Genomic DNA, 23,273 nt, shown 5'->3' on the forward strand with positions numbered 1-23,273 from the left:
AGCTTAGCCACAGAGGTGTGTTTAGTAAGATGAGCAGACACCTCTGTCAGCAGGTTCAACATTGAGGCCACTTTGGAGACTCTCATCACTGAATAATTAGTGCAGTGTATGTATGTGGGAAGATCGGACCATGTTGCACGCATGAGTCTGAGGACTTGGCGTCTTTTGCGTGTGTACATTCATCCTCTGATAAGGCACATTGGAAGCTTATTTTTTTTTGCCAATCTATGCAAACAGATTGCTTATGTGCCCTTGCGTGTGTGCTTCTGTTGCTTATCTTGCACTAATGACAGCCTGCAGGGATGCTTGGGTAAACAGACATGGGAGGATGATGAACAGTAGTGAGGGAGAGGCCAGAAAAGAGGCATGTTCTGCCTGTCTGGTTTATAGTGAGAAATTGCCCCTAATTTAATGCTGCAATCTCCCCCATTTACCTATAATAAAGGGCTGCTGTCATATTTTAGTGTTATTATTCTTACATTTGTTTGATAGCACTAAATACAAATGTGGCTGCGACTAATGGGGATGTCATGGGCCATTAAGTATTTGGCTATAATCCAAATTATTGTACGAGTTGAAAATTTGACCCCATGATGAGACAGAATAAAATGAATGGATCACTAGTGTTTATTACAAATCATTTTCTATGGTCTTCACCAAATTCCATGACGAGTTATCATAACATTGTTCTGTTTTTTTGTTTTTTTCCCCACTACAGCTCTATAAATTGTAGGCTGAAACAGAAGAAAGTCATTAAAGTGAGATCAAACTTAAATATCTGTGGAGTGTCTCTGTAACCTATCCTGTGGCTGTTTAAATTCTCCAATAAAAACACAAAGAACATTAGATGGTTAAACTAGAGGAAAAAATTATAAAATAATGACAGTCTCAAACTGAATAAAACCTCTGGGGACTGAATGAGTAACAACTCCCATGCAAATCTGTTCAGTAGTTGTCCCAATGTTTATGTAAACATGCACACAACATCATGTTGCTGCTAGGTTATTAATCCTCTGGGGAACACTGATATCTGTGCTAAATTTAATGATAATTCATCCTGTAGCTGTGAAACGACAACCACAAAAACAGCAACACACGAATGATCATTTCATAGTGACACGAGGAAAGACCCTGCATTGCAATTTTGCAGTGCTTTTAATAAAAAATTAAGTTTTTAAACTTAACCCTCTCGGGAACACGTGTCTACACAAAATATCTTAATGGTTCATCTTGTGGGGTGATCGTGGCTCAAGAGTTGGCAGTTCGTCTTGTAATTGGAAGGTTGCTGGTTTGAGCCCCAGCTCGGACAGTCTCGGTTGTTGTGTCCTTGGGCAAAACACTTCACCCGTTGCCTACTGGTGGTGGTGAGAGGGCCCAGTGGCGCCAGTGTCCGGCAGCCTCGCCTCTGTCAGTGCGCCCCAGGGCAGCTGTGGCTACGATGTAGCTTGCCATCACCAGTGCGTGAATGGGTGAATGATCGAATGTAGTGTAAAGCACTTTGGGGTCCTTAGGAACTAAGTAAAGCGCTATACACACACGATGATGAACACACCCACAAGATGAACCATTCAGATATTTTGTGTAGACACGTGTTCCCCAGAGGAGATCAGGCCATTTACAGGCTATATTCAAAAAACTCAAAAAAAGATACAATTGCATTATGCTGCTAAGACAATTGAAGGGTGCTTTGTAACAGTTAGTTTAGTGATTTAATCCGTTGGGGACCATGAATATCTGAACCAATTCCACAACAATCCAAACAGCAGATGATGACACTTTGCAGAAAAACCATAAATAATAATTTTACAGTAGCTTTAAAAGAAAGGTAAGACAGGCTCTAGAGGAATGTCAGAACTAAAATTCTTGACAGTCTTTTCAAATTAAATTAAAAAAAATACCCATAAAGACTGTTAATGGTGACACTAGAAGAAAAAGAGAGCTGATAATCAGAATCTGTAGACTAAGTGCTCTGGGGAGTATTAATATATCAATCAAATTTCACATTAGTCTATCCAGATTTTTCAGCACTTTTTAACAGTATTTGTTATAACTTAATCCTATGGGCAACACAAATATCTGTATCAGATTTCACACCACTCCTTAAAGTAGCTGATAATATTCAAAACAACTCCTCTGTGGACCACAAAGATGGCAAAAATATAGCTTTGACTGGTGATTCTCTATATGACATTTTAATTAAGTTAATTTAGATTTTTCTTCATATTAGTTACAAATTGCAGCTCAAAGGCTTTTCAGGATTGGCTGCTATGTGTAGAGACTTGCATCTAGAAGAACTCTGATTTTCATTTCTTTTCTTTTGACAGTTTATCATTGTCTTTTTTTCACTTTTGGAGGTTGGAATGTCGAGCATGAAGTATCGGTTAGACAGATCAGCTCCACTGCAGTGGTGATGCCTCTGACAGTTTCTACAGTAATTTAAAACATATCTTTGTCACAAGTGAGTACAGCTCTTTTTAAATGTCCAAATCTTTAGATGTAATTTCTGCTGTCTTACACAGATACACAGATGTAGCCCTACCTGTGAATGGAATTTTCTTTAGGTTTATTTAGGACTCTTGGTTCAGGTTTCACTTCTGGAGCTGGCTGCACATTCTGTTTGTAAGAGTAGATGGAGACTTCAGTAAGTAACCACAGGCTGCACCCCGCGAACTACTTCGCCTTGGTGATCATTTGCCCTCAAAATAGACACGCAGTAATGTGTATTTGTTTGTTTTGTATGTGAAAAGTAGAAACTGTACAGTGGCAGTTGAAAAATCCTGTTTAATGATAATTTCATAATCTCACAACAACCCTCAAACTAGGAAACATTAAGTCAAAAAGATTTGACCCAAAAGGTTGTTGGACATTTGCAAAAAACACTACATTTCTTTTACTGTGTGTTTTGAGATGTTGATCTCTTAATTGTTTATTAACTATATTTTTGTTATTCTGTGTTTAGACATGTTTTGTGGACAGGAGTCAGGAAAATCAACGATGAGAATCCACTTGTCATCTTCCTTCTTGCTAAGTTAGCGGAAAACTGTTTTCCTTAAAGACAGACTGTTACTGCTGAGTAGCATTAGTGATTTTGTGCTCAACACTAAGTGTACAAATTGCTGATTGATGTGGACCACAGGATATGCATCTGCTATTAGCACTGATGGTGAAGATAATATTGAGAATAAATTCAGATGACAGAAACAGGACGTTACTGGCTACTTGCGGGTGTGCTTGTACTGAGAGGTACATCTTTTGGATTTTTGGATATCAGTTTTTTTAACTGTTGTGTAATTGTTATATCTCTTGTCCACAAAGGACTCCTCCCAGGATATCAGGTAATAGTTGTTTCTATGACCTTTATCTAGGTTTTAGGATTTAGTTAGACTATATTTAAGAGCATGATTAACAGAGGACAATCCGAACAAGGAGGTATAGCTGCCTCATGACTGTAGTTTGCTATCAGAGACCAGTAAAGTGGTCTGTGGGAAGGACAGACCTCTAAAGGGAGGTGGTCGTGGTTCTCTCTACAGAACTTGATCTTTGGTAACTGATAAACTACCAATGGGAAGGGTGGTGGCTCGAGTCCAGTAACAGTAAATGGGAAAGAGACACCAAACCCACTGGGAAACACTTTATATTTAAGTGATGTTGCAGGCTTTTAAACCACCTCTGGATTGGTATGTGCTAGCAAAAAAATAACACTAGTTTATAGTAATATCTTGTGATATTTTCTACTCTATGAATATATAAACATATCAGGTACCATCAATGAAGATCATCCACAGTGCAGTGCTTGAACAAGAGGGTTTGAGTGCTGTAGTGCTGTCAACCAAGCTTGGGTGGTTAGCAAGTTGTCAGTTCTTTCAACGATTTCTTCCTGTTAAAAGGGTTATTTTTCCTTCCCACAGCCACCAAGTGCTTGCTTATTTGGGGGGTTTCTTCTTACTATTGTACAGTCTTTACAATATAAAGTGCCTTGGGGGGACTGTTATTGTGCATTAGTGCTATATGAATTAAACAGAATATAACGGAAATTAATATTCTGTACAGGTGCAATTCACAGACACAGATACCTGCTAAATGGAAACCTGATAAATATCAGTCTAATAAAATACTAAAATTACACCTAAACCAGTTCTTCTTGGTCAGTTGATTTTACAGAACAAGGCATATTATTTGTCAGATAAGTCTTTTAAGAAGTTTAGGAGCTGTCAGTCATAGCAGTCACACAGTTACTGTAGCTTTAAGCCTTTCCAGTATCCAAATGGTGCTAAAAGATGTCATTAAGTGGTGTACGATCAATATAAGGCAAAACTGTTTTTATTAGCAGGTTGTGAATACTCTTAGATGTTGGAGCCAATGGGATTCCCGCTTGACTTCCTTTTAAGGCCAGCTTCAAGTGGCCATTAGAGGAAGTACAGGGTTTAGTCACTTCTGCACTGCCCTCAGTTTTTAGTTCCAGAGGTTGCTGCTTGGTTGTTAGTGATATAGTGTTCTTCACTTTTTGCTGCTATCGTGACTATTTGGATGATATTATCGTGATCATACCTGCTTAAAAACTGTACAAGCTAATAGGCAAGCATACATTACAACTGAGAGATAGCCTGCAGCTCTGAAACTGTAATATTTGGAAGTTACGCTAGTTTATTGTTTTCTTATTACCTTCTGTTGAATATCTGTAAATATTTCCTCACAATTAGGTTACACGTTGCTAAGTTATTGATCTTATTTATGCAACTTGAGACTGAAGGATAACCGAAGGTTCATGCATTCTTGAGAAGGGCTTTACATTCAATGGATTTAATGGACTTCAATGGATTTTTGTTTTGTTTTTTTAATAGCTGGTGCAACAGAACCAGCTCTTGATTGCCAATCTGTAAAGCAACTGAAAAAATTAGAGACTAAAAGCGGAGCAGAGGCAATCAAAACACTATGAGTAGGGTCCCAGTTGAGAATTGAGACAATGAGATATAAACAGGACACAAGTGATTGTTAGTCACAGGGGTGAACAATAGCATCGTGGTCTGTGTTTGATGAATGGGTGTTTTTAGCAGCACAGGAAGTCGTAACTATATAAGGGCTTTGTGGCCAACGCCCCAAACCCTAATGAGCACGTGCAGAAAGAGTTCTTACCACAGTGAAGGGGGTGAAGTTGAAGGCCAATCAGGAGTCTGCGTTGTCACGGTCATCTGCACTTCAAAGAGAGTGAGAAAGTAGACAAAAACAGTGATGTATTTTTACAGACAGCAGCAACACCATCTTCATCACCAGATTAATCTGCAATAATCGGTGTCCTGTGAGGATAATTTGGTTCTAGTTCACTGGCTGTCTGATCTGATAAATGTTTCAAGCAGAGCACCCTGCTGTTCTGTACATGAGGTTAGGCACACACGTTTCACATGTGCGCCATGAAGAAGAAGTGCAGCTGCCAGTGCAGACACATGCACAGATAAGGTCCTGGTTCTGGCCAATGATTTTGTTTTTGTTTTGTTTTTTTGTTTTAATATATGACCTCAGTTCATGTCACTGGGAAGACTGGTCTGTAGTTTTCTGCAGGGAAGGAGGAAGGACAGAAGGGAGGGTGGGTGCAAGGCAGGGAGGAGTGCTAGAGGAGAGGAGGAGGGATGGAGGGAGGAACAGTCTGAAGAGCCAGAGTGAAGTTTGAGTAGCTGCAGATAGACAGAGAGCAGCAGAGAGAGCAAGACAGATTGGGAAAGTGATCCGAGTTCGGGCTGTTAAATTGAGGGAAATTTTAAATTCTCTGAAATTTTACAGAGATGTTTGTAAGACTATTGGGCATTTAATTTTTTCCCAGATATTAGACTTTTGGGGCCTATTTTTCTATAGTTTGGGATTTTTATTTATTTTTTGCCAGTATTTAGATGATTAATGTCTACTTCACCTCTCAAGATTTTTAGACTGTAGGAGTAGTGTTTGTGTGTTTGTGTGTGTGTGTGTGTGTGTGTGTGTGTGTGTGTGTGTGTGTGTGTGTGTGTGTGTGTGATATAGTAAACCATGGAGCTGGAGCATTTAGGCGGCGGGGGGGTTAAACCCGAGAGGGATAGCAGTCGTCTCTACAAGATAGCTCTGGCCATGTGTGTGTTACTCTGCGCCGCTCTGCTTCTTGCTCTCATACTAGGTAAGTCCACCCCAAACACACACATATATTTATATATGCACACATTTTCCTTATCCTACATTATAATTAGTTAGGAATCCAACGTATGAGAATGTATGCATGGTGTCCTGAGATTATAGTACATGCAGACTGTAAATAACACATGACCATGCGAGTGGGAGCAAAGGTCTTTGTGGAGGCCTCGCGGGTAACTTGTGTAGAACTATTTTAGGTTCATGTAAGGTTTCATACACGCCCACTTGCATACGCACAACTTTGTGCTCTCCGTAATGCACAGTGGGACTCAAATCTGGACACTAGTGGAACAGAAAAGAATGTGTTTTTCACAGCTCTTCCTGCAGAGTGTAGTATTTTTAGCAGGGACATGTGTAACGGATTGCAAGTTATTTATTTACATCAATTTAAGCTGGTGCTGTAAAAGATGGTAGGTGCTGGTAGGTGTACTAAACCAGTAATTTGCATGCTTTAGATTAGCTAAAGAAGGAGCGATCTCACACATATCCACATAACACTGCAATAAAGGGGGCAAAAAGGAGTAAGATGGGTTTAAACAAATATATTTAACACCTATCGCTTGCATGGGAATATATAAAATATAATTAAAAAGACAATAAAGTGTGGGTAAACACGGGTTGACTTTGAGGGCTGTTATTTTGATGGATTCCCATGGATTAACACAATCCTAGAGCTGGAGAGCTTTTTTGACTGTTCTTTTATTCTAGGAGTAGGTTTAATCCATGTCTGGGGACTGTGTAAGAGCGCTGTATGCACTCTTAGCTGGACTTTTCCAGATGTTTCCCCCTGACTACGTTCACACTGCAGGTCTTAACCTCTTAACCGCTCAAGGTTAACCGCTCAATTCCGATTTTTGATCAAATCCGATTTTTTTTGTCTGCTTGTTCACACTACAAATAAAATGTGACAGCAAACGCGCTCTAGTGTGAACCCTCAAAGCGGCCCGCATGCGGAAAAGAAGACGTCACACACAACGCGCTCTGTTTAGACCCAGAGCAAACAGTATTGTTTGACTGATGGCCCTTAATATAAAGACTTGTTTCGGATTTTACGTTTCCCAATTTTGCTTTAAGTTATAAAGTTATTTTGTTATTTACAAATGGCCTAATAATTATCCTTATTGCTGTTTTAGAGAAGAGCGGTGCTTCAAAGGATAGTTGGAAATTTCTGTCAGAATCCGCAGATTATACAGTACAAATAAAATGTTCACGTTTCTCCAACGTTGTCTTCCCAACAGTTTCACTGGATGGCCAGGAAGCGTTCGCGATGTCTTCTCAGGCGCTGATAATTGCAGTCTGTCTTGTGTCAGTGACGTAAAAGACGGATTTAATGACATGACCATTCAAACAGCAGTCGTTTTCTAAAACATCAGATATGTATCGGATTCAGTACCACATACGAAAGTGACCCAGATCGGATTTGAAAATATCGGATTTGTGCCGTTCACACTGTCATACCATGATCGGATATGGGTCGCATAGGGTCAAAAAAGTCGGATTTGATGCGCTTTCGCCTGCAGTGTGAACGTATCCAAATTGTCTGTTCTCCGATTCATTATTATTTATTCATTTTTTATTTCTGTTGAAACAATGCAGTCAGTTCCCTCTGCACAGAACATGTGTACATTCTTTCTCAACAGTAAGATTAGTTACTACTCACAATAAAAAAAATATCTTTTTATATGTATTATATTATATGCATTTCTATAATGGTCAAATTCTCAATTTTTGCTCAAAAGAAACAGTTTGGAGAATTAGAGCATGCTCACTCTGATATTTAGAAATATTAGAAGTGGGCAAAAATACTGGGCAGCTGTAGCTCAGGAGGTAAAATGGGTGGCCTACTAATTAGACAGTAAGTGGATTGATCCTCGGATCCTCAAAGTACCTTTCCGCAAGATATTTAACCTCAAGATGCCCCCAATGCACCTACTGGAGTGTGAGTGTGGTGAGTGTGTGACTGTTAAAAGCACTTAGGCATGATGTGTGCGCTACATCAGCCCATTTACCAAATAGCTAGCTTGCTTTTGTCTGGAGTGAACAAATATGTCTATCTGCTGTGTGAAAGTTGTGGTTTTTACATTGTAGGAAATATTGCAGCATGGCTCCAGAGGAACTTTAAAGAGAGCCTGATTAGCTATATGCTCATTTTTTCCCCAGTCTTTCTGCTATGCTTATAGTTTGGATTGGCATCACTCATGTGCAACTCTGCCTTCAAGATTTTGAGGAGAACATTTGAGTAGTGTGAGTGGTGCATGGCTGTGAGGATGGCTGTAGCAGGGAGGGGTGCGGGAGTAAGTATTGTTTTTTTTTTTTAGTTATTGAGGGAAGGCAGAATTCTTGTGGTTTCATTGAAGTGTAATTACATTACGAGCCCATGTATGCAGTCCCACACACCCACTATAATAGAACCCCCCCCATCCCCCCCGTCCCCATCCATGTGAATGACCAGACATAGGAATGCTGCTTTGGGTTTTTTTTTCCAGATATTTTTAATGAGTTTAAAGAGTGTGAGTCTTAAATGTGCGCTTGTGTATCTGCATGTTTGTGTTGGTGGCTTGTTTGGTATCTCAGTAATGGACATAAGTTTGGTTTTAGCAGTGACACTGGAGCCTCAGTCGCGAGTGTGTGTGTGCGTGCGTGTGTGCGTGTTTAAACCCCTGTGTATGGGCTTCTGGGTGAGAGAGCGCCTTGTTGAGTTTGTTCCAGGCCAAGCAGTTCATGCAGGGTTGAAGCTGTTCTGAAAGTGGCCACAACTCTCAACAAGCAGCTCTAACTAGGCAACAAGGCTGGTGGACCTCAGAGGTCAGACATTGCGGCGCAGCACCGTAACGCTCCACTCATCCGTTCACAATGGGGATTTGGTTTCTAAATCTGTCCACGGATCCACATCACATAACAGCGGTTTCTGCCAGGAGGTTAGAAAGGCAGGCTTTTGCTCACCTTCTAGGAAGGGAAGTGAATGGGTAAACCTCCAGTTACAATGCAAGTAGCTTAAACAATGGTGTGCCTATTCTGTTTGTTTTGTGGTGTTTTGATTGCCTTTCCCAAAAGCGAGCGAGTAATGTCACACTTATTGCGTCTTTCAAGAGTGTGGGCAAGCATGACTGTTTACTCTGTCTGAGCGCTCTCCAGCTGTATCAGCTTTGCTTGTTTATCTCGGTTTGACCCTTTTTCCTAAAGAGTGGATAGTAGAAATGTCCTCGACTACATCCTTCTCCAATAAGTACTGTCATTTTGGGGTAATTATTGCATAATCACTGGTGGGGGGAGTATTCAGAGGCTGAAATATATGTAATAATGCTTCAGTATAGTAGTACAGTGTTCCAAGGTGGAAGTCATGCAGTCAAAGTTTTACAGCCCCCGTAAGGAGGGGTAGACTGTATGTTTATACAGTTGAGAATATAGTAATTTTGTTTCTGTTGAGTTCATTTTCTAGAGCATTTTTTATGATATATATCATTACAACAAAGAGCATGAAAAGTCAAGTTTGCACAATATTTTCAAACTTATACATTTGCTAATAATTCATCCTTGCATTCAGGATATCTTGTGAGATGAGGCAGAATTTCAAAGAGACATTTATGCATCATATATACAATAACAATAACTGTCTGAGTCAAAGTTGATTTTTTGACCCTAGAACTGGTTTTGCTCAAGGTGCGGCCTTGTGAAAGTCTCAACTTCCACCAATCTGTTGCAGAACTGAACTTGTTCGACGTTTGTGCGCATGCCTTCAGTTCTCAAACTTCACCAGCAACTCTTTTCCTCTTCCTCAGTGTCTCAAAAATCCAGTCAGGAGGAGTTCTGTCTGACCCCAGAATGCATTGAAGCAGGTGAGAAGAGGTGCTAAACGGTCCATCTTGTACGTTTAGCGGGTTACATATGGACTGTCTTAATTGTGACCTAAGTACCTTATGCTTAAATGTCATTGATGGAGGTGTTTGTTTGTTTTTTTAATCTCTGTAGCGGGGTCTATTCTAAGTAAAATGGATCAATCTGCAAACCCCTGCGAGGATTTTTATGCTTTCTCTTGCGGTGGGTGGCTGAAGGAGAACCCAATTCCTGAAGATTCGTCCTCTTACGGCATCTACCCCTGGCTTAGGCAGCATGTTGACATCCGACTTAAAGGTTTGAGAATAAATTCCTCATCGATGTCCTAATAAGCATTTTGGTTTTCTTACAATGTTTCAGAAGTTTGGAATAATGAAGTATAGATGTAAAATGCATGTACTGAATGTAAATGTATTTCCTTTAAGCTAAATTCTTGGCTGCAGACTGCTCTGAATAGTTTTCATTTTTTTTCTACTTTTTTTCTACTCAGTTGTCTTTATATGGTCGTCTGGTACAAACAGAGCACACCCGAGCTGCTCGGCATACAGGAAGTTAGCCAGTCAGCAAAAAGTGGTCTTTTAGGGAGAGGTAGCTTAGCAAGACAGGACCTATGATGGCTTATTTCAGACACAAGATAAGCATAAGATCCAGTATAATAATAAATGAAAATATTGGAATTACAAAACAGAAAAGGAATAGTGCTAGATATTCAATTCAGTGCAATTTTATTTATATAGCACCAAACAACAACATTTGCCTCAAGGTGCTTTATATTGTGCCTTGAAAACAGGTGACCCCCTGTGAGCAAGCACTTGGTGAAAGTGAGAGGGAAAAACAGCCTTTTAACAGGAAGAAACATCTGGCAGAAGTAGGCAATGATGCAACCTTTTTCCTTAATAGGAATTTCATTAAAGGTCATGAACAAGGTTAAGTGTTTCCATTCACTGGACTCTCACTTTCAGAGTACGCTACTGAAATAGCATAGTGCTCCAACAACACTGCAAAGCTCACATCATATTTAAGAAAGGAGATTAAAAATTCTAAATCAATACAGCAAGCATGTCATCATTTTAATCCATACATTCTTTTTTTTTTCAATTCTACATTAAACATCAGCCATTATGCATCCTGACTGTATGGCTAAGTGTGTTATCCTAGTGACGGTTAATGTATCCCTGAGCGGTTAGCCTCTAGCAGAGATGATGACTGGGCATTAGAGGTATCTTTGAATGATGACACAGACTTTTTTGCTCCATCAGAATTACTGCAAGCTCCTTCTGACCCTGATGAACTTGAAGCAGTGACCAAAGCTAAGACCCTGTACCGCTCCTGTTTGAATGAAAGTAAGTCACAACACAGATGTTTGCTCTGTGGATTTGTGGGGATTTTGTTTATATGAGACCCTCAAAATTCAAACCCTACAATTAAATGTCCTTACAAAGTCAATCATTTACACAAAGACACAGTGACTCAGAAAACAAATAAGGTAAGATGAGCTTTTATTGATCCACACAACAGATCTGGGGTAATGGAAAAGCAATAAGAAACATGGGTGCAGCACAAAGCTAGAAAAAAATAGCCACATGAGCTGTAAAAATAGTACAAAGAAAATCAATAAAGTTGTGTATACCATTTGTTGTGTGTCTGTGTACAAAGCTCTATTGGAGGAGCTGGATGCCAGACCAATGCTGAAAACACTTAAACAGCCAGAGTTTCGGTGGCCTGTTGTGGGTGACGGGCGCGGTGGGGAATATCAGTGGTCAGAGAGTCAGTGGAGCCTCCTGAAGACGCTGGCAGCGATGAGGAATCAGCACAGTAAGAGCGTCCTGATTCGCCTGTACGTCTCCCCTGATGACAAAAACTCCTCTCACTACATTATCAAGGTCAGACATTTTTCCTTCATAGCCCATCACATAACTCCACTGTAAAGCACATTTTTATAGTATTGCACTTGCATTGTTGGATTCAAGAACTTGGAGAAATAGAAGTCCATTTCATCTCACTATCAAATTACATTAATCCCATTTTTTTGTTGCTTGTACTGAAGTACAAAATCCACAATCCCATACACTGTATATAAAAGATGGACATCTAAAAAGAAAGAAAGAAAAGAAATCGAACGAGGCAAAAAGAAGCCTCCTTTATAAAATCCATGAGTTAAGGACAACATGACTCTGTTTATCTGTGAAGTTATAAACTCATCTTTTCCCAATTATACTCTATGATCACAGTTGGTACTAAAGTTATACAGATGTTTATTTTTTAAGTTATAGTCCTGTTTAGTCCTTGTGGTTGGAAAGTGTCTACTATGTGTCAATTTCTCAGTTAGATCCACCCTGCAAAGTTGGCAACGGCCAAAACAATTTCTGTAAACCAGTTTGTAAGGTCAGTGCTATATCCATCTTTTATATACAGCATTTGGTTCCAATTTTGTAGAAGGACTTAAAGTTTAGGTTTAGAAATTTTCATTGTTAAAAACTGTGGGACCAGACGGGAAAGTGAGACAGGATAAGTACCTTTTCAACAAAGAAAATTAAAAAATAATGCTGTTATTCATTTTTGTTTACTTCATTTTTGTAATAATCAATGATCGTGTGCTCAATCAAAAGGCACAAAAACAGTTCAAATGGGCCAATCATTCTTATTTTATTTTATAAGAATGATGTGTACATGCACAGACTATTCTTATTAAAAAAAAAATCTCCCTGTGCCAAATTATGACATTGAAAAGTGAATAAGAGCAATATTTTTGAACATACAACCAGAATTTAAAAGCTAATCAGTCATGCGAACAGATCAAAGTTTCAAAGCCAGGTGAGTTATTATGTATCTAGCTTAACTTCACTAGAATATAATGTATCTGAAACCTCTTGGAACTGTTTTGAAAGACAGCAGTGTAAAAAGCAGCAGAGGCTAACCAGCGCTTTCTGTCTTTATGTAGCTCGATCAGGCATCCTTGTCTCTGCCTTCCAGGGAAGACTACATCACCAACACCTCCTCTGCTCAGGCGGTGAGTTTCCACTTTGCCTTCATGCATCTTACCTTTTAACCAAAACTTTCCGTCCTGGATGAGTGGTAGCAAAAAAGACTTTTCTTCGGAACAAGAGTTTATATTCAGACTCAATACGTCCCCCTCTGTGTTTTCCTTTAAAAAAAAGATTTCTTCCTCACCTCAGTCACAGAGTTCTCATTCAAAAGGGATTGTAAAGACCTCATAAAGCACCTTTAGAAGCTATAAATTAAAATGGAATTGAAGATATCAAATAAGGCTTTTTATAATCTGTATAACTGTGAATTCCTTCTCATAACTTCAAATCTAAACATTTATGAGTGAAGACCTGTTGAAGCCCTTGAATTTAGAGTAGTTCAAGATATTCATGCAAAACTTAAAATAGCAGAAATGTAATTTAAGGATAACAAAATGTTTTTGAATAAAACCGCTCTTGTATCACTTTCTTTTTTTTAATTGTTTCTTTTTTGTACTGATCTGGCTTTAAATATTTCTGAACCACTGATAAATGGATACATTTGCATTTATATATATTAGCATATAATGCAAAAAACCTCTTTTGAGCCTAAACATTCTTATTAATAGTTTATCTGATCTGCTTACTTTAACACACTAATATTTAAACTTTCTAATGCTTTATAAACATCATCAGAGAGCAACACAGATTGGATTCCCTTTTTCAGTCACCATGAAGCTATTTGTGAACATAAATGTCCCTTTAAACCACTGAAGATTTTTCTGCTGCTGTGTGTCTCTCCCTCAAAAAAGGTAATAATAAAAAAATACATTTCACTGAATACTGATACAGTAGCACAAGGGTATGTGAGTGCAGATGCAGGCGCTTGATTGATGTCTGATGATGCCTGATAGCTCAGAGCAATGAAAGAATGAAGTCTCTCTGTCTCTCTCTCCAGTATCGTGCGGCGCTGCTCAGTTTGATGGTGGATGTGGCCGTCATGCTGGGCGCCCCAGAGAAAGACGCTCTGACCCAGATGGAAAAGGCTCTTGCCTTTGAGACCAAAGTGGCTCATGTAAGGACGTCATGTCAGATAAATATAATCCCGCTTAATGTATGAAAATTATTAAATAGGTCTCTGTAGCTCCAAAGCTAATTAAAACTCTACATTATTCTCTGTGAAATATGGCGGCTGATTCATCAGCTTCGCCAACAGTATAACAGGAAATCGTTTTTTGGACAAATTTAGGATCAGTCATGCTGATGACAATTGCTCTCTGTGTCTGCAGATCCTGATTCCCTATGAAAACCGCACCAGCGAGAGCATGTACCACAAATACACGCTCTCTCGCCTGCAGCGCTCAATACCTCAGGTACTTTAAAAGAATGCAGAAAAACCGCCAGAGAGAAATCAACCTTAGCATCAGTTGAGACCGGTTCAAAACCAAGTTGTACACGATGTCCTTGTCCGGTTTTTCCTGAGAAGTCTTCCTACCAAGCAGGGCTTTCTTCAATAGTACCAAACATTCCTGTTTTTTTGCGGACTGTTTTGTTTCCAAGGTCAGAAGAAAGATCAGTACCGCTCTTATGGTGAATTTGTAGCTACTGAGAGCAGAAACTCAATCAGCAAGTCAAGGAAACTGCTTTTATTGGATTTGTCTGAAATGTAACTACAAGCTTCATGATATGTTTAACCTCTATACGAACCAAATTAGAAATGAGGACTGCTGATATTTTGTATTTACCTGTGCACAAAAATGTAGTTCGCAAAAGTTGAAGTTGAACTCTGAAATTAAAAAAATACAATGCGTGCAGGTGTTGCGATGCACAGAAACTAAAGTAGCTGGCTTGGTGAATATACTACATATTTCTATATGTTGTTAAAGACCTTTCGTGCTCTTTCTCCCCCTCTCTCTATCGCTGTAGTTCGATTGGCTTAATTTCGTAAAAACTGTGGTGGAGTCTAAAGGTGACCCGGATCGATCCATCTCCTCCTCTGAGCCTGTCATCGTCAGAGTTCCACAGTACTTCAAGGAACTTCTGAAGCTCATCGAGGCCACCGATCCCCGGTACAGACTCCCTTTCTATCGTGGTGCCTTGTTGACACAATAGCTTAAAGACACTCTTCATACACACCCTATTTGTAAATACAATTGTTTGGTCCCAATGCGAGCTAAACAGTGTAGAAAACTGCCTCGGGTAGTTTACGTGCATCAGCAATGCAGATGCAAAATCTGCAAGCAATAGGCAATAAAAGGGTGCAAAAGCTACACAGCCTCAAAGTTCAGATGCTTGGCTTAATGGCAGGATGGCTTTAAAGAAAGAGCAGCTAAAACAGTGAGGGGCGCAGTAGGCTCTGTAAAAGAAAAACAAGGATTATTATGTAGTGTATATCAGGCAAAGCTACTCTTCTAGTGTCAAAAAATTGAAGAATTGGCACCTGAGATAAACATTCAAGTCCCCTTTAAACTCAACCCAGTCCTCATAAGGGACAGATATAATGTACACACACAGGCACAGACATGAGCCCACACTGGGGCTCGAGGGCACCTGTCGCTCATTACAAGTATTTTACAGTGTATAATGAGATTACATGTAGGAATTGAATTAATGTCCCCGTGTCTCTCGCTCTCCAGGACGGTAGCGAACTACGTCCAGTGGAGGACAGTCTTTTCCCGGATAACCGCTCTGAGCCGTCGTTTCCTCTACAGATACCTTGACTACGCTCGGGTCAGTACACAAATCTATGTCCATATATGATCACTTTTGAATGTTTTGAAAACAACCGTATTTTAGAAAAGCTTAAGAAATGCAATATTTTGAACGTTAACATTTAACGTGCTAACCGAGGCCTGTTAAATCTCAGATGTAGCTCTTGGGTTTTTCACAGTTTCTCAGAGCAAAAGTCTGACCTCGGGGTGAACTTATTAGGACATTCACTCCTTGGAAGTCTGGCTGCTATCTTGAATGTCTTCCACTTGTGAATAATCTTTCTCACTGCAGAATGATAGACTTTAAATTGTTTGAAAATAACCTTATAACCCTTCCCAGATTGGCTGGCACCAACAGTTGCTTCTCTGAGATCATTTCTGATGTACTTGCTTCTTGGCATTGTGCTAACACACTAAAATCTTCCAGACCTGCAAAACTGCCAAAAATCTCTGCTTTTATAAAGGTGCTCAAACTTGCTGATGATTAGTTAATTGAGTGCACTTCATTAGCAGCGACAGCTGCTCATAATTCTCTTAATGTACACTTTTTTTTCTTTTTTAAATGTTTTAAACTTAAACCTTTCAAAATAACTAAACTTGAAGGTTTCTCAGCTTTTCTCAATCTTTGTTTTTAGGTCCCAAAATTCTTGTCACAGTACTTAGTGAGTTGGGGAAAGATTTTCTAATTTTACCAGCTGGTAGCTTCAAATGTTTTAAACAAATCATCCCCCCTCCCTGACTAAAGTGACTCAGCGTGAGGTCTTAAACACTCTCATTAATGGAAACTTGTTAATGGAAGTTGTTTTTTTGGAGCGATGTCACCTTGAATTTCCGTCTCTCTCGCCCCCATTAGGTAACCACAGGAACCACCTCTCTGACCCCGCGCTGGGATAAGTGTGTTAACTACGTGGAGAACTCACTTGTTTATGCCACCGGCCGCCTTTTTGTCAACACACACTTCCAGGAGGACAAGAAACACCTGGTGTGTGTGTTCCCATCATATCCTAAATCCTGGCTCAGCTATTCGAGTTTTCTGTAGCTGTGTAACAGATGAGTGCTGAGCTGTGATGTCTGCATCACTGTAGGTGTGTGTGTCTGTGTTTAGATGGCAATGATGCTGGGCCTTTTTGCATTTTTTATAAACAGTCTCACTTTGCTATAAGTGAGAACGTTCTTGGTTTGCGTCTGAAAATCTGAACATTTAAACTTCTGTTTCGTACTTGATTTATTTCTCAGATGGAGGAGCTGATCGACGGCATCCGCTGGGCGTTCATCGACATGCTGGAGAAGGAGAATGACTGGATGGATGATTTAACCAAGAAGCGAGCTGTGGAAAAGGCACAGTTTATTCCATCTTTTCTAATCTAAACTGTAATATTAAAAAATATTTGGATTGGTGATGTGAATTTCAAACAGTTTAATCCAAAACTGGCCCAAAAAAATTGAATGAAATACAGCAGTGCATTAAATAGTGAAAACAACCCCCTTTCTGAACAGCTGTGTTAGTCACATCTAACCGTTAAAACAAAGTCTGACCTTACTGTAGTTGCAGCAGCTGGAAACAGCTGCCAAGCTAGAACAGATACTATTGTTCTATCGGTTCGGGAAATCTGTTAGTATTTACTGGCACCACTAAAGAATATTTATATGCAAAAAAGAAGAAGTCCTTTACTCAACAACCCAACAACAGTGTCTCTTACGTGATCCACCATAATCCTTATTTATCTTATAGTCAGCCTTGGTGAGGTTCTTAGGCATAAGTCATACGGGCCAGAGACCCATGGACAATCCCCTGGCAACCACCTGTCACCATAGAAAAATGACTATTCCCTCAGCAGTTGGCAAGTGGTTGATAGTCACTAGGTGAAACTTGTCACAAAGAGATATATGATGCTCAATATTTTTTATTTTTACCACTTAACGAGCAGTTGGTAAGTCTTTGCCGACAAGTCAGCATCTTCCCTACAGGCAACAGCATTGATCTGTTAGTGCCCAAAGCAGTCACATGGATGTTTTTGGTGCTGCACACTCTTTGTGACTGATTTCACCTTGCGACTCAAACCACTCACCAGTCAGTCAAGGAATACAAATTTCCTCTAGTGACCAGTGCTTTCCGGGGGGGTTGCTTCCTGTTTAAAAGCCTGTGTTAGTGATGCTTTAATCCATCCTTTTATCTCTTCCCTCTTAGAAGCCACGTCTCCTTTTATTAACTTTTAACTTTCTTCTACTTGACTGCCCCGAACCACAGTTTGGTTCGGGGCCTTTTATGCTGTGACCATAAAAGGATATCTTCTCTTGCTGACATCAAAGTGAGAGAAAAAAGAGTGTTTAGAGCAGCGCGACACCTGAGCTTTTGGCTGACAGGGATTGTCGCATTCTCATTGATTGCAATTCTCATGTGTTCTCACTGGAACTGCAATGATTGAGAGAAAATACATTATCGTAGGTTTTCATAAAGTCAGACTCAAATGTGTCCAGGATCTTATTGCTAACACAATTGTTTTCAGCTCCACTCACTGTTAAAATGTTTTTGATGCCTTTCAGCTTGAACCGAGCTACTTATCATTCACCAGCTTTGCTCAAGCTACAATACTGAAACCATTTAAAGAAATTGGGTCCACTTTATGGAAAGCATATAGACCTTCATAATTAAAAAGGATTTTGCTGTAGGGACCCGGCAATGTTTCTGTGAAGACACTTTAGCCTATGACTCTCACAGTGCTCTCTTTTTATTACTTTAATATCATTTAAACTTACTTATTCAAACTTATATTTGCACTCACTGCCAATTAAGTTTGAATGAGAGTCTGACACACCTTTTTATGTTTAATTTAGATTTTATTTAAATTCTCTTATCTCTCTCTAAAGGCACATGCAGTCCTGGCTAAGGTTGGCTACCCAGAATTTATTTTGAATGACACCTACCTCAATGAAGATTTGAAGCAGGTCTGTTTAAATTAGCACAGCACCAGCATCATGTTCCTGCATGGCTTTTTTCCCTTTTCATTCTGAAGATGGAGGAATGTTGCTATTTAGAAGTAATGTGTAATGTGTTTGTGTCTGCTTCAGCTAGAGTTAAAAGAGAATGACTACTACGGCAACGTAATGCAGACACTGAAGTTCATCGCTCAATCCGATCTCTCCTGGCTACGAAAGAGCGTCCCACGCACAGAGTGAGTGGCAAGTGTGAATACTTAATTAGGCACTGTGACATCATCCGTTTGATAAGGAGATACATGTTGACACCAGGTCCGTCCTAAAGCATATGCAGCTTTACTGCTTTTTGACTCTAATGGGCATTATAATATATAAAATAGACATTGTGATGTATTAAATGAGACTTGAAATTAGGGATACAGCAACAGGAGTCGCCCCCTGTTGGCCAATTCAATTCAATTCAATTCAATTTTATTTATATAGCGCCAAATCACAACAAAAGTCGCCTCAAGGCGCTTCATAGATACAGAGAAAAACCCAACAATCATATGACCCCCTATGAGCAAGCACTTTGGCGACAGTGGGAAGGAAAAACTCCCTTTTAACAGGAAGAAACCTCCGGCAGAACCAGGCTCAGGGAGGGGCGGCCATCTGCTGCGACCGGTTGGGGTGAGAGAAGGAAGACAGGATAAAAGACATGCTGTGGAAGAGAGACAGAGGTTAATAACAGATATGATTCAATGCAGAGAGGTCTATTAATACATAGTGAGTGAGAAAGGTGACTGGAAAGGAAAAACTCAATGCATCATGGGAATCCCCCGGCAGCCTACGTCTATTGCAGCATAACTAAGGGAGGATTCAGGGTCACCTGGTCCAGCCCTAACTATATGCTTTAGCAAAAAGGAAAGTTTTAAGCCTAATCTTAAAAGTAGAGATAGTTTCTGTCTCCCGAATCCAAACTGGAAGCTGGTTCCACAGAAGAGGGGCCTGAAAACTGAAGGCTCTGCCTCCCATTCTACTTTTAAATACTCTAGGAACAACAAGTAGGCCTGCAGAGCGAGAGCGAAGTGCTCTAATAAGTTGATATGGTACTACAAGGTCATTAAGATAAGATGGGGCCTGATTATTTAAGACCTCATATGTGAGGAGCAGGATTTTGAATTCAATTCTGGATTTAACAGGAAGCCAATGAAGGGAAGCCAAAACAGGAGAAATATGCTCTCTCCTTCTAGTCCCTGTCAGTACTCTTGCTGTAGCATTTTGGATTAGCTGAAGGCTTTTCAGTGAGTTTTTTGGACATCCTGATAATAATGAATTACAGTAGTCCAGCCTGGAAGTAATAAATGCATGAACTAGTTTTTCAGCGTCACTCTGAGACAGGATATTTCTAATTTTAGAGATGTTGCGCAAATGGAAGAAAGCAGTCTTACATATTTGTTTAATATGTGCGTTGAAGGACATGTCCTGGTCAAAAATGACTCCAAGGTTCCTCACAGCGTTACTGGAGGCCAAGGTAATGCCATCCAGAGTATGAATCTGGTTAGATACCATATTTCTAAGATTTTCAGGGCCGAGTACAATAACCTCAGTTTTATCTGAATTAAGAAGCAGAAAGTTAGCGGCCATCCAGGTCTTTATGTCTTTAAGACATTCCTGCAGTTTAACTAATTGGTGTGTGTTATCTGGCTTCATGGACAGATAGAGCTGGGTGTCATCTGCATAGCAGTGAAAATGTATGCTATGTCTTCTAATGATGCTGCCTAAGGGAAGCATGTATAATGTAAACAGAATTGGTCCTAGCACTGAACCCTGTGGAACTCCATAATTAACCTCAGTGTGTGAAGAGGACTCTCCATTTACATGCACAAATTGGAGTCTATTAGATAGATATGATACAAACCACTGCAGTGCAGTACCTGTAATACCTACAGCATGTTCTAATCGCTCTAATAGGATATTATGGTCGACAGTATCGAACGCTGCACTGAGGTCTAGCAGGACAAGCACAGAGATGAGTCCACTGTCAGAGGCCATAAGAAGATCATTTGTAACCTTCACTAAAGCTGTTTCTGTGCTGTAATGAGCTCTGAAACCTGACTGAAACTCTTCAAATAAACCATTCCTCTGCAGATGATCTGTTAGCTGTTTGACAACTACTCTTTCAAGGATTTTTGATATGAAAGGAAGGTTGGAGATTGGCCTATAATTAGCTAAGACTGCTGGGTCTAGAGATGGCTTTTTGAGTAAAGGTTTAACCACAGCCAGCTTGAAGGCCTGTGGTACATAGCCGACCATTAGAGATAGGTTGATCATATTTAAGATCGAAGAATTAATCAATGGCAGGACTTCTTTGAGCAGTTTTGTAGGAATGGGGTCTAAAAGACACGTTGATGGTTTGGAGGAAGTAATTATTGAAGTTAACTCAGAAAGATCAATTGGAGAAAAAGAGTCTAACTTAACATCAATGGTACTAAGAGTAGCTGTAGATAATATTACATCTGTGGGATGATTACTGGTAATTTTTTCTCTAATGATAAAAATTTTATTTGTGAAGAAGTTCATGAAGTCATTACTAGTTAACGTTAAAGGGATGGTTGGCTCAACAGAGCTCTGACTCTTTGTCAGCCTGGCTACAGTGCTGAAGAGAAACCTGGGGTTGTTCTTATTTTCTTCAATCAGTGATGAATAGTAAGATGTTCTGGCTTTGCGGAGGGCTTTCTTATAAAGCAGCAAACTATTTCTCCAGGCTAAATGATGATCCTCTAAATTTGTGACACGCCATTTCCTCTCCAGATTACGAGTCATCTGCTTTAGGGTACGTGTTTGAGAATTATACCACGGAGTCAGGTACTTCTGATTAGAGACCTTAGTTTTCACTGGAGCTACAGTATCCAGAGTCGTACGTAGTGAGGAGGTGAAATTATTAACAAGATAATCAACCTCTGTTGGGGTAGCGTTCAGATAGCTGCTCTGCTCTGTGTTGGTACAGGGCATTGAAGATGATAACAGTGGGTGGATTATATTCTTAAACTTAGTTACAGCGCTTTCAGAAAGACATCTACTTTGATAAAATCTACTCTCCACCGCTGTGTAATCAATTATTGTAAATGTAAATGTTATCAGGAAATGATCAGACAGGAGAGGGTTTTCAGGAAACACTGTTAAATGTTCAGTTTCTATGCCATATGTTAAAACAAGATCTAGAGTGTGATTAAAGTGGTGGGTGGGTTCTTTTACATTTTGAGAGAAGCCAATTGAGTCTAATAACAGACTAAATGCCATGTTGAGGCTGTCATTTTTAGCATCTACATGGATGTTAAAATCACCCACAATAATTATTTTATTTGAGCTCAGAACTAAATTAGATATAAAGTCTGAGAAATCAGACAGAAACTCTGTGTAAGGCCCAGGTGGACGATAGATGATAACAAGTAAGACTGGTTTCTGAGTTTCACAGCTGGGGTGGACAATGTTAAGCATCAGGCTTTCAAACCCTAACCCTAACCCTAACCCACTGGAAAGAAGGAGGCACTTCCTTTCATGCCTTTCTTGAAGCTCCAGCGATCTTTTATAATCAGGCTATGGTTTTATGTCCTTATTAATGCCTAATGTGTGTTTGTGTTTCAGGTGGTTTACAAACCCAACAACCGTGAACGCCTTCTATAGTTCATCCACAAATCAAATCAGTAAGATATACATTCATTACATTTTGTTTTTTTAATCACTCAGTTAAGTCCTGACCAGACAGAGTAAAGCACCAATTCGGGGTCAAGATTTTGTGGGATTTCCATTTTTTATTATTTTTATTAGCAAACATAAGATTGAAAAGCCTTGACCTTATGCAGTAAAATATCCTGTTTGGAAAGAACTAAAGATACACAAAAAGAAAAATTATTTTTGGTCTTCTTGTTTAGGATTTCCTGCTGGAGAGCTTCAAAAACCCTTTTTCTGGGGAAAAGAGTATCCGAGGTGAGTCATCCCACCCAAGAGCTGACTTTATTTTAAAAGAAAAACCTCCTATTAGAGAACCACAGCCTGGGCAGCATTATTGTTCTCAACAGATCTATAAACTGTCCTATATTAAACATTGGCTTGACAGCTTGATTTTATTTTGTAAAGCAATTTCCCACAGCAACACAGCACAGTAACATTTGTCCATGCTTCTGTTTTTTTACCATATCTGAGACTGGATGACAAGCTATGTAATAGTCTGCCCAGCTGGAATGGTGCTGGCTTCCAGAGCTTCTATTGCTTTCTTTTTATTGTGTTCTTTCCTCTTCCTGGTGTTTTGTTCTCTGAGTGATACTTTACATCAGTGGTCCCCAACCTTTTTTGAGCCACGGACCGGTTTATGCCCGACATTATTTTCACGGACCGGCCTTAAGGTGTTGCGGATAAATACAACAAAATAAAACTAGTACCGGTACCGGAAAAAAAAGAAGATTTATTCATAACACACCTGAAAAGACCCAGGAAAACAGAGTTAACGATAAAAACGATAACAAAATAACGCTGAAAACCGATAAAAACCCTGAAAACCATACATTTCACACCTGAGCCTCAACTCTCGCCGCCCGGTACCAAACGACTCACGGACCGGTACCGGTCCGAGGCCTGGGGGTTGGGGACCGCTGCTTTACATCATTAAACTAAAAGTTACTGAATGAAGAAA

The 23,273-nt window shown here is 39.7% G+C and overlaps 1 protein-coding gene across 1 annotated transcript in view; it reads left to right on the plus strand.

The window, feature by feature from the left end:
• Positions 1–5,684: 5,684 nt before the first annotated feature.
• Positions 5,685–23,273, plus strand: part of phex (phosphate regulating endopeptidase homolog, X-linked) — a 29,717-nt gene continuing 12,128 nt past the window's right edge. Inside the window, exons 1-16 of the mRNA XM_084939763.1 lie at positions 5,685–6,139; positions 9,933–9,989; positions 10,123–10,284; positions 11,247–11,330; positions 11,644–11,870; positions 12,929–12,997; positions 13,912–14,028; positions 14,243–14,326; positions 14,880–15,022; positions 15,590–15,683; positions 16,518–16,646; positions 16,901–17,002; positions 18,533–18,610; positions 18,734–18,837; positions 22,229–22,287; positions 22,516–22,570. Of these exons, the coding sequence (XP_084795889.1) occupies positions 6,016–6,139; positions 9,933–9,989; positions 10,123–10,284; positions 11,247–11,330; positions 11,644–11,870; positions 12,929–12,997; positions 13,912–14,028; positions 14,243–14,326; positions 14,880–15,022; positions 15,590–15,683; positions 16,518–16,646; positions 16,901–17,002; positions 18,533–18,610; positions 18,734–18,837; positions 22,229–22,287; positions 22,516–22,570 (1,688 nt within the window). The 5' untranslated portion in view covers positions 5,685–6,015. The remainder of the gene's footprint in view (positions 6,140–9,932; positions 9,990–10,122; positions 10,285–11,246; positions 11,331–11,643; positions 11,871–12,928; positions 12,998–13,911; positions 14,029–14,242; positions 14,327–14,879; positions 15,023–15,589; positions 15,684–16,517; positions 16,647–16,900; positions 17,003–18,532; positions 18,611–18,733; positions 18,838–22,228; positions 22,288–22,515; positions 22,571–23,273) is intronic.

This window comes from Perissodus microlepis, chromosome 9, assembly GCF_051167445.1.
Source record: "Perissodus microlepis isolate ML-2025 ecotype Zambia chromosome 9, ASM5116744v1, whole genome shotgun sequence".
NCBI classification, from domain to species: domain Eukaryota; kingdom Metazoa; phylum Chordata; class Actinopteri; order Cichliformes; family Cichlidae; genus Perissodus; species Perissodus microlepis.